The sequence below is a fragment of the Epargyreus clarus genome, unplaced genomic scaffold, assembly GCF_041222505.1.
Source record: "Epargyreus clarus isolate Ecla_fem2 unplaced genomic scaffold, WU_Ecla_fem_2.2 ptg000027l, whole genome shotgun sequence".
Classification (NCBI taxonomy): domain Eukaryota; kingdom Metazoa; phylum Arthropoda; class Insecta; order Lepidoptera; family Hesperiidae; genus Epargyreus; species Epargyreus clarus.
Window position 1 is genome coordinate 11,928,894 of NW_027332234.1, and position 16,643 is coordinate 11,945,536.

Sequence of the window (16,643 nt, forward strand, 5' to 3'; positions counted from 1 at the left end):
GAAGATTGGAGGGCTATACTGAGCTGTTTTTTAAATCATAAACTATTACAGTTTTTACAAGCTTCAGTGATTTACTTCAGTCTTTCGAAACTCGGATAACAAGCGAAGCAAAACTAAAACTTGTAGTTTTATTTTATTGCAGCGAAGTACTACCGTGCCTATTTCTACTTTACGGAATATTGGTAGCTGTGCTATATATTATAAATGGGAGTAATTTTAAAATAAAACTCATTTACGAGTATCAGACTTTTTCTATAAACTCTTGAAACCAGATAATATATAATACTAGCTGACCCGGCAAACGTTGTGTTGCCATATGAATAAAAAAATGTTAACGGTGAACAACCCTTATCACTTAGGGATATGAAAAACAGATAGTAGCCGATTCTCAGACATACTGAATACCTATGCATATAAAATTTGGTGAAAATCGGTAAAGCCGTTTCGGAGGAGTACGGTAACTAACATTGTGACACGAGAATTTTATATATAAGATATCAATAACTAGAGTTCTTAACTACAATTAATAGTGTCATCTTTAAACATGTCGACTTAAATTAAATTTGCTACAATTTATTCCTCTATTATAATAAATGTTATCGTCGTTAATACGAAGCTTGAATATTAACGATATCGCATTTTTATATTAGTACTTTAAAATATTAAGTCACTCATTTGATTCAAACATAGATGCAGTGGGGATGATATCACGGCGACGCTCGAGTTAACAGAGAGCGACATTCTGGTCGGAGACTTCAGCAAGAACAGTTTAATAACGGGAATATAGTTATAATACCTCTAATCACTAGTGTGTACTTACTTACGTGTAATTGTAATATCGTTACTCTGTACCGTAAATGTGACTATATATAAAAATAGTATAAACATGACAACCTTGAAGAAGGCTTTGATCACATAAAGTTAAAAAAGAAATGTTTAGTATTCATGACGTTTACATATAAGGTACTTATTTATTCATCAAGTTATACTCGAGTTACAAGAGGTGAGAGATTTTTCTGGAAATCTGAATCAGTTCGCGTGAGTTAGATGAATTCCCGGACGATTCAAGTGGCTTATTCGGGTAAAACTTAAAGGATTAGTCTGCTATTTAGAAGATTTCTTTATGTGAGATTACAACTAACTAAATGTTTTTGAGATTAAATAGCCTATATTGCTTAAGTAGATCGTTTCGATTATAACGCAATAAAGTGGTCTAGAAATCCAGGTCCTTATTTTATTACTTAGAATTGTTCGTAAGCAGTACTCGTAAACGTAAACCAATCATGGAAATATTATACAAATCTCTTAGATTTACATTATTCGAATATTTTTAAGCAATTTGAAAGTATTACCCATTACACTTATGAAAAACATATTTACGGTCAAATTGAGAAACCTCCTCCTTTTTGAAGTCGGTTAAAAAAAACTAAACGCCAATCGATCGAAAATGTTTATTTTATCCAAAAGTACTTAAATGACACTAAAAAAATTATAACGGCAGCTTTGCTACTATGCATCAGCCTTTTTATTGTGCTGTAAAAGCACTTCGAAGTAAACTACACGATTCGGTCCGTAGGGAAAGCGAAAACTAAGATAAAATTTAATAACCACGGTATGACGTAGCCGGCTTGTTCAAACTTTACTGCCTTACCGCGTTTAATAAAGTGAAAATAGGACTTTAGTGCTTACTAAGATTAGGACTAACGTACTTCATGAGAGAAAATCTTTTCTGTATACTCAAGTTGTTTGAAAGTTTTTCTTTTCTTTAGAAACTTCTGTTGAGCCGAAGTTTAATCCAATGTTATTTATTTAATAGGTGTAGGGATAGGACATCCTATACCATGCTGCTTGAGTTTATATTGATGTCTATATAAAATTACCATCTTTCCGAAAATTTTAACCGCAAATAGACATTCGATAAGGTTTAAGCTATCCGGTTGAATATAAACACAAATGATATGAAACATTTATTTTTGGAGAAGTTCAACGGCTGATCAAGAAATATATTTTAATTTTAGTAAAAATGAAAAAAAAAAAATAGTAAAAATTAAAATATTGCCTTTATCATCCTCCTCTTCATTTTTATTATTATCACCATCATTGCTATTTCTGGGCGTGAACTTCCTATTATAATGAAAGAAAGGCCATAATCCACTTCTTTAGTCAACTTTGACAAATGGTAAAGATACTAATATTAAATTAACACTTTATTTTTGCTCGTCTCCAGGTGGTAGCAAGCGGGCTACAAGGCTGACGGTGGCCACCGCAGTCGGCATCTGGATCCTGGCTGCGCTGCTAGCTACACCCGCGTACATCGGCTCGTATCTTCGGGCATTTGTCGTCAATCCTACTAAACAGGTAAAATTTTTAATATGAAAAATGAAATGAAAATGATTTATTGATTCACAAGTACATTACAAAACGTTGCCAGGGGTTGTACTGAGTACAACTCGTATTACTGGGTACCCCGCTCAAACCTCCTAGAATACAATTGAATCAACTTATAATATATGTAGAAAACAATAACACAGTTTGATATATCCACTGTGCGTTTGTGATGTTTGTATGTGCGTGTGTGAGTATATGTGTGGTGTGTGTGTGTGTATGTGTGTTTGAGTGATGTGTGTATGTATGTATGTATGTATGTAATATTAAACCTGTATAAAAGATAAAAAACTAACAAAAAATACAACCGACAAAAATTATTTAAAGTAATGTTGGTTAATTACACATTTTTGAAGTCAGCGCTCATAATGAACACACTACTTACATCGTGATCCAGCGAAATATACTCAGAATACAATGGTGATCCGTCGTGGTATTCCGAAATGATCGCCGAACATACATAAAAAATATACGCGACAAAATGGATATCTGTCCTTTGGAAAGACAGTGAAAAGGGGCATTGTATATATGGTCATTGATGCCTATTACCATTTTGCAACTTTACAGGTACTATCGATTAACCGGGTCGGAAGCAGAAGTTTTTAGCATATGTTTGTGTTGAGGGAATACTGGAAATTCCAAAACTAGAACAACAGAACTAGAATATCGTTCCATATTCTGCAGTTAATGTAAATGAAACTTCATCTTTCAGAAATATTTTATATAATATAGATGGAGTTAAATAAGCACTAGATTGATAATTTCCCATGCTGGCGTTTGTGGGGTCAATGTCAATGTTAATTTCGCTTGTGATCCTAAATATCACAGGACATACACGAACAAAAACAAAATTATGATTTTCCTGCTCGATCCACTTACAAATAACTAAACAAAATTAAATTTTATGCCTCTTAAATGTTGAGAGATCTTTTTGTATGTAAACTTGGAGAAACTAATCTTCAACTGTCAGAGTACCTTTGATGATTTTACTTATCGAAGGTCAGTAAAGAAGAACTATGCCGACTGCGTTTATCTGGCAGGATCGTTCATTAAGCTCATGTCATGTCAAGTCAACGCTCAACTGCCTCGTGTATCAATCAGGAAGCTCGTTAGATCAATCACGTCTCGACATCGCGTGTAATAGATACACGCTCTTCTTCACAAGTTCATTGCGAGCAAAATTTACACTCAGATCTTTGGTATAAATAATCGTAAATAAGCTATCTGACGTATGTTTTCATTAATTACACTAATCACTTGTTGTTTCTACTATTCAAATCTTCCCGATAAGTACATGTAATTTTGCTTCTAATTTCTATTATCACGGGACATACATGAGCATAAGCAAAATTATGATTTTCCTGCTCGACCAATTGCTAAACAACTTATTAAGTACATGAGGCTTTTAAATGTTGGGTGACCTTATTATAACTTTGAGAAACAGTAATTACTATGTCTTATAAATTGTAATAAGACATAGTTTATCTTTACCTGTCAGAGTAAAGAAGAATTATGCTGCGTTTATCTCGCATGATCGTTCATTAACCTCACGTCACGTCAACGCTTAACTGCCTCGCGTATCAATCAGGAAGCTCGTTAGATCAATCACGTCTCAACATCGCGTGTAATAGATACGTTTGTTCTTCACAGGTTTATTGCGAGCAAAATGTATACTGAGTTTTTGCGATAAATTATTGTAAACAAGCAGTCTATCGTTTGTTTTTATGAGTAACTAACGGATATATCCACCTGCTATTTAGATTTAGCTTTTTTGCTCTGCTGTGCCATGTACGAAATTTAATGATTTTTGAAAAAAAGACACAAAACAAACGTGCATCACACTTATTCTTTAATTATAATTCTTAACTAAAATTTTCTCTTCCTTCATATAAGTTTACTCTTGATCATGACTACTTCTTATGTCTTTTTTAAACCTTTTCAATGATAACATAACAGCTTTAAATTAAGATAGTTTTTATGTATCATGTATCTTCTCTTAAGCCAGATTTATTACTAAAACTAACATAACTACAAAAATAAGGACAAAATACTAAATCAGTAACTAAACGCCAAAGTAAACTCGGATTTCACAAAAGACTTATCTTTGAAATATCTCACCAAATAGTTTCAGTAATACGTACTTCGTAATAAAATAAAGCTTTCCTAATAAAATAAAGTGAAAACTGCGCCAATCCGCACTATTCTCTAAGATTGCGAAAGTGTGAAATGTTCTTAGTTTAGACTTTGTTCTGTTAGCTTTTAAATTTTAGATTAAAGTAGGGATAGCGCACTGAGATCGGTTAATCGAAGAATCAATCTCTTCGACCAATAAAACGATTATTGTATCGATCTCCAGTAATAGATCGATTCAGTGAATCGATCTTCGAATTCTTCGATCGATGAAAGATCGATTCAGTGATTCAGTGAATCGATCTTTCATCCAAAAATATCGAAAGTCGGCCTTTTTGAAGCGGATTGAACATTAGAAAATGTGCTATACACATTTTGTAGCACACGTACGTATTTCAGTGCTTGTTTGGTCCTGATGACCTTCTTTTTCGCTATCTTTGCCCATTTTAGTTCAAAAAATCGAATATCGATTTTTGGATAATCGATTCTTTGGGCCTCGATTTTTTTTGAATTGATTTATCACACTTCGATTCGACTCGATTCAAGAGTCGATCTTTCGGAAAGATTCGCCGTCCCTAGATTCAAGTTATAGGCGGTTATAAGCTCATTAAAACTGGTTTCAGGCAAAGTTTAATAAGAAAAGTTGTTAATAAAGATCTGAAAAGCAGAATCTCAATCTAATTCTTTGAACGTAGAGTATCTTTCGAGACGTCTGTCTCGTATGTAAAGTAATTTCCTCAAAGGAAAATGATTTTTCGAAGTTTTAATTGGAAAGCTATAATCTGTTTAACATAAAGAAGATCGCTGTCTGAATTAGATTACGGGCTAATTTGGACATTTTTATTGGCTTCATTATGTAAACTTACGTCTTAAATAATGATGCTATTTCAATCATACGGCTTTACCTCAGTGCGGATCATAGTTATGCGTTTTTGCAAGATGAAAAAATATTTTATAAGTACTTTTTCTATAATATGGAAATAGCAGACAAGCATGCAGTCCACCTGATTGTAAGTGCCGCCCATGGACATCTGTAATCAACCCCAGATAGATTAGATATTCCTGCCTGAGGTCGGCCGCTACCCTTGAGGGCTAAGCTGGAACGCCTCGGAAAAGTATGTCTCCCTTACTACACGTTTCAAAACAGATCACAGCAACGCTAACTTATAAGTAGGGCTATTTTTATTTCAGTTTGAATTACTTTTCCTAACGCACTACACTTGAAAAAATACAAAATTGAGCCTTTCATCACAACCGGTTTAAAGAAAATTAAAACAATGCATTACGCCTACGATACAACGATACAAATGAAGCCATTCAGACGACAAATGTCTCCATGCAACGAGATGTCTCCAGACTCCATTACACTCGCATGCAACAGTAGGTATTCTTTTGAATTATTTACTTTAGAAACGCAGAGTAGATTGCCTTTTTATAAAAGTAAATTGTTTCTCCTCTAGTGTACGCGGCAGAGAAAATACGAAAATAGAACTCACTGTACTTTAGTACAACAGATAATTAAAAATATATATTTTTTATTATGCTTGTATGTGACAAAGATTAGGCCGTACAGGCAAACAGCCAATAAATATAATACTTACGAGAGTAACATTTATTTCAGTTTGCTCGAAATCACATATTTTTTAATCAACTTATTTATTTATTTATTTTATATATATTTGTTAGTTATTAGTCAATTAAAATCAATATGCGGTCTTTTCTTATTTTACGCAGACCTGTGTTTGACATTTCGTATTTTAATTTAAGTAATAGCTGTACCCCAAAACATCAAGACCAAAAATTACAGCTAAAATATTACCGCAATTTTGTTTATAAAACCAGCATTTACGAATGCATTTTGTGGACGATATACAAAATGGCTGCCGACTTGTTTCGCGGACGGGTCATTCGTAACGTCTTGAGCTCGAGTGTTGCCACTTGACGCGAAGACAAAGTGTTGCCACTCACAAAGACAAATGTCTTTATGAAAATTTTCAACACAAACTCAATGTGCACCAGTTTTAATGAATAAATGTTTGTGAGACTTGTTGACATGAGGTGACTTTCTTGTACAATTATATCGTTTTACAGTATGGAAACTGGGTTAAATATATCTTGGTTGATTGTAATTTTGTCGACACAAAATTTTCACGCTAAATGTGATCTTCTTTAGACTCTATACGAGACGGTGTAGCTATAACGAGAACAATAAATTTGCCCCTAAATAATATTTACAATTATTAAAAGATAAAAATATTCTGAAGAAAACTTTTGAAACAGTTGTATTGATTCCTCGAGTTAGTCACTTATTTTTGTACTAAGTCTACGTTATGCATGCCTCACAAGATAGCCGTAAGAATTTCATATTTTCATGCGATTTAGTTCTATTTTAAATAAATAGGTCAACTAAAACTTTGCAAAATTTAAATTCATTTAATATCGCTGCAAACATTTTCGTGGTTCAATTTCAAAAGTTCACATTAATACCACTAAAATTTTCACTAAGTATATCATTCTTATGAATTTATGAGACCATAGAGTTTTATTCATAGTCGGATTTTGCGGGTCACAACTATAAAACGAGTGAGAGTGAATTAGTGAACTCATTTATAGTCCCACAAACTTATTTATGCGTGTGGCAGCGTATTATTAAAATAACGTAATGATTTTTTTAATGTGAAGCATAGATTAGTAAGGATTACTCACTCCTAACAAGAAAATGTACCCAGTTTTGAGAATTGAAATAGTTGCGTAAAAGATTTTTGCCACGTCTCCGTGTTAAAATGTCCCTAAAATATTTGAAATAATTATTTATTTATTACGTAAATTAGTTATTTATTCATAATTTTTCTCTAAAAATGTTTTTATTTGTCAAGAATTCAAAAAAAGAACTTACTATAATAAGCCGTTTGTGGCTTCATTCAATTTCAAGGCGGCGAAGTATCATTACTAATCTATGATCTGAAGATGTTAAAAAATCGCAACTGAACGCGGCAAACGCGGCAAATGAGAGTGACAACAGCATAGATTAGTAAATATTACTTACTTCTAACAAGAAAATGTAACCAGTTTTAAGAACTGAAATAGTTGCATAAAAAAGTTTTGCCACGTCTCCGTGCTAAAATGTCCCTAAAATATTTGAAATACTTATTTATTTATTATGAAAATTACGCAGTATTAGTTATTTATTCGTAAATTTTCTTAATTTTTTTTTTTATTTGTCAAACATTAAAAAAAAAAACTGTCAAATCAGCCGTTTGTGGCATAGGTTTGTCGCTTCATTCAAATTTCAAGGCGGCGAAGTATCTTTACATGTCAAAGGACAACAAAAGACTGTTTCCAAAAACCCAAAAACCACACGCACAAAAAAACCTTGTCGGACTATAACAATTAAACCCATAACACTTCTAACTGTCAGCTTTAATGACAAATGGCCGGATGTACAAATATTTTTCCGAGGTTTTGCGTTTTCGAGTCATTATTCAAATGTTCTCGTATTTATTTACTCTTGTAATTGTTGAAAAACATTTCCGAATGCAAACTCTGGCTGGATTTCATTCATTCACTTTTCACTATAAAAAATTTTCAGTAATATCAATTTCACTGGCGTATTTTTTTTTAGTTTTCACCAAATTATATCGAACTTTTAATGTTGTGCAATTATACGTAATGTAGCACGCACACAGGCAATACATAATATACACTTGGGTTAATAAATAGAAACAAATAGAATAAACCATGGTCGTCGTAAGCGGCAAGTGGAAAGTGGAAACTCGAGTGAATGAAAAGTGAAGAAAAATATTTGTAGTAGACTTCTAAAGGAGTTGTAGTAAGTAGTAGTAAAGTAAGAGTAGCTATACTCCTTCAAGAACCTTATTTCGCTTAAAGGACTCTTACTCGCTTGTCCCAGTAGATCGATATACCTATAGTACATAAACTATAATGTTTATTCTTTTTATTTTCTCTTAAGCCGTATACTCGGGAGTGTATCCACACATATTGAAAGCTCCACTCACAAATATTTGAATTTGAATGTTTAAAAAAGCAAATTTTATCTATGGACTGGTTCTGGCGGGAAATGGTTGTCAATTACTTTTTTAATCAAAGTTCTGCCTTTGCAATGTACGTATTGAAAAGATTTTTCAACATAGGTTTTTCAGCGAGGTCTTCTTACTATAGATTTATTTATGTATCGTTATAATCCGTTCAATATGCCTTCACTGCTTCTAACGTTTGGTATTGATATTTAATCTATCTAGATTTTGTCTACCACGAAATTTTATAATTTGTAGTAAGTACATAGATTAGTAAGTAAGTATAAAATAATTGTCAAATGTCAATCTTTGCTACGAAAACCATTGGATTGTTTATTAATAAGGGGCATAAGTCAAAAAATATTTAAAGTTATAGTAATGCAGGCTATGAAGTTTTATGAAAAGACTTTCTGTTTTAAGATTTCTAGTCGACGGTATTATAAGAGAACCAGTAACCATTACACCACAAAGTAAAGAAGGCAGCTTAATTACTTCGGAGCGGAACCTCAACTTTAACTCAATTGCCCAACGATCCAGACAAAACTTTTTGACATTGTCATACAGGAACTATAAGAATGAGGCCTGATCCGCCGAAAATTGAACAAAGTTTTGTCTCAAAGTAAATTAAAAGTTATTTCAGAATGGAATATTCATGTCCTCTTAACAAACTACTAACACAATAATAAATTCCTAATACCGTTATATTTATTCTGTCTACGTATTTTGGCCGCGTAATTAAAGTCTGTAATGGCGGCCAACGGTCAGCTGATATTAGATCACCATCATAGATATATTAACGTCAGTAGGATAATATATCTATGATCACCATTATGATTTGACATAACGCTGCAAAAATGAGTTGACATGATACGACGAATAAATACTGTGACATTATATACATCACATTTTAGTAGTATTATACTTTTATTCGTTCCCTTGTTCCAATGTTTCTACCAAAATTGTCATTTGACAATTTCTTCATACTTTAAATCTCAAAATACATCTTTGATAGTCAAAAATCGGATAGATTAGTTATTAATAATGCATAAGCATAAGCGGTATAGTTTAATATCGGATTTTCGTGGTGAAATAACCATAAACTTAGCGAAGATTACACAATAAGTAATTATTATATTCCAAGATTATTCCAACTTTATGTTACGTTATTTGACCGAATCGGGCCTAAAACAATGGACAATACAATACTATACATTACAATGCCGCCCTTTTACATTGTATAGTTGGTTGGCAAAGTGTAATTTACTGTAAAATTTGATTTTAGTTGTGCTTAAACAAAACTAATATTTAATTGTTCGAGTGTACCACAATTGAATTGTACTATATCTATGTTAAAAAGTTTTATGAAGTTTCTATTTATTAATCGCCTTTGAAAGCTTTACCAATGAAAGCTTAACAGTTTAAGATTTATTTACTGTGGCTTAGCTGCAACTTTCATCCCACTGCTGAGCTAGAGTCTCTCCTTACAGCTCAGAGAGGCCTGGCCATGCTCCACCTCCCTGCTCCAAAGTGTGTTGGTGGATGTAAAGTTAGCGGCCAACCCGTAAAGGACGTTTTCAAACCTCCCTTAAAGCCTCCGATGAGGTTTAACAACGGATATCTTATAACAAGTGGAACCGACAACTTAATTTTTCATCCAAACCACGGTGGAATTTGACCACTAATGGCCACCCATCCAATTTCCGACCGCGCCCGATATTGCTTAACTTTGTAGATAGATTTAGACCTACAAGCCGCGGCGCTATACGCGCTTTTATTGACAGCGTCAAAATCGTAAACTAAATTAGACGTACAGAACGACTTTGAATTTCAAGTAGATCGTGTTTAGCATCTTCAAATGTTCTGGATTTGACCGCGATGCAGTTTCGGAATTCGATTAGGAAGTTGTCAAGTTATACCATAATAAGCTTATAGTTCGTCGGTCGTACGCTGAATTTAGACTAAGATACGCCATATAGAAGCGACGTAGTGCAAGGCACGCGAAAAGCAGCGTTCACTTCATGCAATACACCAGAGCGCGCCAATACGTCATTGACAGTATATAATATTTTGTATGAGATTAACTTATGGCTCGTCGGTCGTACATTAAATTTAGACTAAGATACGGGCCATATAGAAGCGACGTAGTGCAAGGCACGCGAAAAAGCAGCGTTCACATCATCCGACATACTAGAGCGCCCCAATGCCACAATATTCTATGAAATTATTGCGAGAACCAAGCGGGTGTCTCTTCTATCTGCCCTAAATATAAATTTATCTATACACTAGCTGACCCGACAAATGTTGTGTTGCAATGTAAATAAAAACATGTTAACGGAACAACCCTTGTCACTTAGGGGTATGAAATATAGATAGTAGCCGATTCTCAGACCTACTGAATATGCATATAAGATTTGGTGAAAATCGGTAAAGCCGTTTCGGAGGAGTACGGAAACTAACATTGTGACACGAGAATTATGTATATAAGGTAAATGCTTTAATGTATTGCAAATGAATACTTAATGCAGGCTCCTATCGACTATGTCGCTGTAACAATAATATCTAGAGACGATCCTACTAAAACCTAATTCGATCTTTTTAAAGTTCAGCAAATTCACGCCAAAATTTATTTTAAACCTAACTAAAGATACGGTGCTTAATTTGAATGGACACTGCCCTCAAACCTTGCCGAATGAAATATCGCTGGCAAAATTTCGATTATCAAATTAAATAAGAAACCTTAAAGCAATTTGGGGGTGAATTTGCTTAATGTTATTGCCATCTAATTTAAGAGGCCCCGTAATTTTGGGTCCCAGGTGAACTAATCTGCGAGCGAAATTTGAAATATTTCAAATTGGTCGATGACGCACGCAAGTGGAATCCGTCAGATAAAATTATATAAATGGAGTTTATAACCCGCTTTATTATAAACAGTCTTTCATATAACGTATTGACAGAAAACATCTGTTTGAGGCGGTTGCATAGTTTTGTTTATTATTTATTTCTTGTATGTTAAAATAAATAGAAGTTTGTTACATATTTATCCAGTTGTTTGTATAATTATAGAAATAGGGAAGATTTGAAGCGCAGGTACATTTGTTTTGTATGTTCTAATTACACAAATAGGTAAAGATTGTTGCGTGTATCTGTGAATTATTTTTTTTTTCTATGCTCATACTTTTTTTATAACTTTATACGGATAACAGCTATTTTGATGCGACTTGAAAATATTTATTTGTATTTCTTTAATTTGAATACTCCTTGTGATATATGAGCTTCGTGACAGAGCGGTCACCATACTAATCAGCCAAATGATCCGAGTTCAATTCCGGGCTAGGTCATCCAATTAATGATTTTCTTTTTTTTTTCAGTCTAAACATTTCTGAAAATGTATGTGTATGTTGACATGTACCTATGTCTCATCCCTTGACACGTCCAAACGGCTGACGGATTTTATGATAAACTAGCTGTGCCCCGAGGTTTTACCCGCGTTAAAAAGAAACAGTGGCACATATAGTTCTAAAATATAAGTAGCCTAAGTTACTCCTTTTTACATCAGCCTGTCAATAAAAGTCCCGTCAAAATTGGTCTAGCCATTTCAGAGATTAATCAGAACAAACAGACAGACAGACAAAAATTGTAAAAAATTCACCTGCATGTAGTAAAAAGCGGTTATTTCAATATTAAAAACAGACACTCCAATTTTATTTATATGTATAGATGAGGTGTCGTTGAATTCATTTTAGGTTGTTAGGTATTTCGTTTTTATAATAATATCAATTAAAGTTATCTTCTCCCACAGTTCCTAGTATGCTACCCGTACCCCCCGGAGTGGGGGGAGAACTACCCCCGCACGATGGTGCTGATCAGGTTCCTGGTGTACTACTCGCTGCCACTGGCCGTCATCGCGCTCTTCTACATCCTGATGGCACGGCACCTCGTCCTCAGCACACAGAACGTGCCGGGGGAGATGCAGGGAACACAAAGACAGGTAAAGTGTATATAATTTTATGTCCTAGTTTTAATATTCTAGAATAGGATCATGAATAGGATCAGACAACGCAGTGGGTTCCGGGTTCGACCCCCGGTGCAACATCTGTTCTGGGTCTGGGTGTATTTGTCTGTATGTGTGTTTATGGAAACCACGATACAAGAAAAATCCTAGAGTAGCTACTACTTTAGGATTTCTATGATCTAGCATTAATATTTTTATTTTTAATGTTTGTAAATATATACTTCAGCTCTTCAGCCCTAGCCACTTTTTTGTAAAATCCCCCCCCCCCCCCCCCCTATTTCTATTAGTCATTTTAACTCTTCGAAAACTATACAAACTCATAAGAGAATACCCATCTAAATAGGACTTCAATTTTGTTTTTACTTCAGACAGTAAGACTTAGAATTTGTTTTACGTGACCTAAAAAAATAACGACTCTGAATCAATTGACCGTGAAACTATTGTATTTCACTAGAAATAACTAAGGCATAAAGCCGAAATCAGCAAAAATAATACTGGAACGTTATTGCGGCTTAAACGAATAAAAATATCTAACCAGAAAATGGCGTTGTGGAGGCAAAATAATAAAAAGAAAAAATGCTACAAAATAGCTTTGATTTCTTTCCTTCGTATCTTTTTACGTCAATTTATTTAATTTGCTTTGTTAATTCGTTTGTATGTGAGGGTAACATTTTACAAGATTTCGACCCTAACGGTATCTGGTTGAGCTGAAATTTTAAATATGTTAGGTTTAAATGACGGTTACATTGGTGACATCATACTAAAAGTTATCATCACCATCATCAACCCATTAACGTCCCACTGTGGGGCACGGGTCTCCTCTCATAATGAGAAGGATTAGGCCATAGTCCACCGCGCAGGCCAAGTGCGCATTGGTAGACTACACATAACTTTGAGATTTTTTTTTTATGAATCTCTCAGGTATGCAGATTTGCTCACGATGTTTTCCTTCACCGTTTAGCAAGATATAATTTCTAATACGCACATAACTTTGAAAAAGCAGAGGCGTGCCCGGGATTTGAACCTCGGACCCCTCGATCGAGAAGGCCGAGTTTCTTAACCACTAGGTTATCACTGCTTTCAAAAGTAATATATTAATTTAATTATTTAAATCACATACCAATGTGTTTACACGCGCTAATCTCCGAAGTCGCTCGACCAATTTCAATTCAACTTTGTGATTGTGAACAGTTGGCTTGATGTGAAAAATTGGATACTTTTAAACTCCATTACATTCGAAATTCATTTCTTTTGCAAGCAATAAGTTTACGCGGGTCTATTAGTAAATAATAAAAATGTAGTTTATCTTATCACATTATATCATAAAAGATTTTTTCGTCGTGTATTCGGTAGTACACAGCTGGTAAAGATAAATTATATAAATCTCTCTATCTCTCTCTACATAAATAAACACATCGTTGATCGTTGATCCACTCAGTTTACCGTAAAGCAAGTGTTACGTGATTTATTGTACAAATTACAGCTCGCCAGCCCGTCTGGACCTAAAAATACAGCACTACGTAAGTCCATAATGCTTCTATTTCCGCCGAGGAAATCGTGATCCCAACTCGTTTGGGTCCAAATGATAGAAGTCGTTTAGGGTTACGAAATGGTTTTCTTTTTCTTTACTACCGTGTAACTACTTAGACATTCGCACGGTTAAAATGTGCTTCGCTTTTGTCATTGCTTGTAAGCACGTCACTATTTTGTGGCTACAATAAAAATAGGTCACAGTTTCGCGTTTTCTAGTCTCATTAGAATGTTGGGTGACCTTATTTTAGCTTTTTATAGGGTTTTTAAACCCTAGCGTTTTTATTGGGGTAAAATTTTTAATTATGGTCCGTCATAAGGCGGTCGTAATCCGATACGGATTAATATAAGATTTTATAACGCGGATTAGATTTAGTAAATGTATTAAAAATACGTTTACTACGACTGAATTAAAGCAAGAAACTTTGGTCCATCAGTATTTTTAGAATTAAATAATTAATAAAACAAATTAGTGCTAGGATGCTTTAATGTGCTAAAATGTGACAAGGCGAGGCGAGGCATGAAGCATGGCATGGCGAGGCATGAAGAAGAAGTTGAAATTCGATGGAGCCATTGTTTAATAAAAAAATGGAAATATAATTATTGATTACAATAGTGATTAAAATTATTTTTCTCTTCGTCATCATCACCAAATCATTGCTGTCCCACTGCTGGGCACGGGTCTCATTTCAGAATGAGAAGGATTAAGCCATAGTCCACCGCGCTGGCCAAGTGCGTATTGGTAGACTTCACATACCTTTGATTTTTTTTAACATTTCTCAAAATATCATCCTCATGATATTTTCATTCACCGTTTAATCAAGCGATAATTTCTAATACATAACTATGAAAAATCAGAGGTACCTGGGTTTTGAACCTCGGACACCTCAACATTTTTCTCTTACTACTTTTTTTATTGTGATACATTCGAGTAATGTAGCGTCATTATGAAGTGACAATTCAATTGCAAAAAATGTTATGATACAAAATAAATGTGCCTCATCTATCTACTATTTTAGAATAACGTGGCTTTACTTTTGTTTTGTTATTTGAAATTCGAATACCATTTCTGCGAGGTAATGAGATGAAAAAAGAGCGAATAAATGTTAATCGATTCGATGATTCAAAATGCGTAGCTTTGAAGAAAGTTTAATGATCTTAAAAGTGCTTTAGACACGGTGAATTGTAGTTTCTTGCTTGGTTGCTGTATAATTTTGTATATGAATTTTTGTGAAGTCATCTTGGATTTCAAACTAATTATCTATTTCTGTGTTAGTATTCAACGTATAATATAAACATCGGTTCACTTTGCACGATCATTTTTGCTGCGAACGTGCAAAATGTGAAATGAACTTCTGTCTTAGCATGGCTTCATGTCACGGGCTTCTCAAGGAAGCTGCAAAAATAGCACTTCTTCAAAGCCGGCGATGTATTGCCGATTGGTGTTGCAAATGTACATAGGCGACGGTGACTTAGTTCCATCATGTAGCTCGTCTGCCTTACTGCTCGTTTTAATTGTATAAAAATATTAAAACAAAAAAGTAAAAAAATAAAGAATATTTTTTTGGTCTCTTGTTAAAATACTTATGTCAGTTTATGATGTATAAAGTGCTCAAAAATCTTATTTTAATTTATTTGTATTTTCAAAAATCTTCATAATTTATTATTTTTTCTCGTTAACAATTAATTAATTTTCTAGGTTGAATGAAACGTCGACTATTTTTTATTTAGTATTTTGAATTTAAATTTCCATTTTATCGGTCATAATTCTTTTTAAGTAAGTTTTTTTTTTTATAATATGGAGTAGCAGACGAGCATGCAGTCCACCGATGGTAAGTGGCTACTGCCGCCCATGGACATCTGTAATCGATTTCAGATAGGATTAGATATTCCTACCTGAGGTCGGCCACAGATGCGCCGCTACTCCTGAGGACTAAGGTGGAACGCCTAGGAAAAGTATGTCTCCTTTACCACACCCTTCAAACCAGAACAAAGCAGCGCTTAACACTGCTGTTATAAGGCAGAAATAAGTGTGGCGGTGTTGCCGGAGTCGAACCACACAGAGTTCTACCACCTTCATCAAATGGTATATCTAAACTATTTTTGAGTGACCTCTACAGACAAATATCAACGAACTAGTAAACATTCGACCATAATAGACAATAGTGTTATTGTTTCAACTAAGATTAAACTTGAAACAGTATTAAATATATGAGGTCTATATATAGCAGGTTCACAAATGTTTTTGGTTAGATACCCATTTCAAACCTTCCCAACCTTATATATGTGGTTAAAATTTGCATAATAATCCGTGCGAGCCAAATTGAAAATTGAATTTAGCAAGTTGAAATGTGGCTTAAGTTCATGTTATACAGAGGCAATGAACGTGTCATCTTGGTTTAGAAACTATGTTTATAAATAAGGTATTTTATTAACTAACAAATGTAAGAGGATTACAGTAGGATTAGATACAAAGTTATAATTAAACCTACATTAGAGTAGGTACTAGATATAACAATAAGCTACCTTCGGGCTTGAAGCCTTTCGTTCAG

General features: G+C 34.0%; 1 protein-coding gene across 1 annotated transcript in view; it reads left to right on the forward strand.

Annotated features, from left to right (window-relative positions):
- Positions 1-16,643, forward strand: part of NGR-A15 (neuropeptide receptor A15) — a 103,714-nt gene that overhangs the window by 74,422 nt on the left and 12,649 nt on the right. The window contains exons 3-4 of the mRNA XM_073088506.1: positions 2,228-2,358; positions 12,349-12,537. Of these exons, the coding sequence (XP_072944607.1) occupies positions 2,228-2,358; positions 12,349-12,537 (320 nt within the window). The remainder of the gene's footprint in view (positions 1-2,227; positions 2,359-12,348; positions 12,538-16,643) is intronic.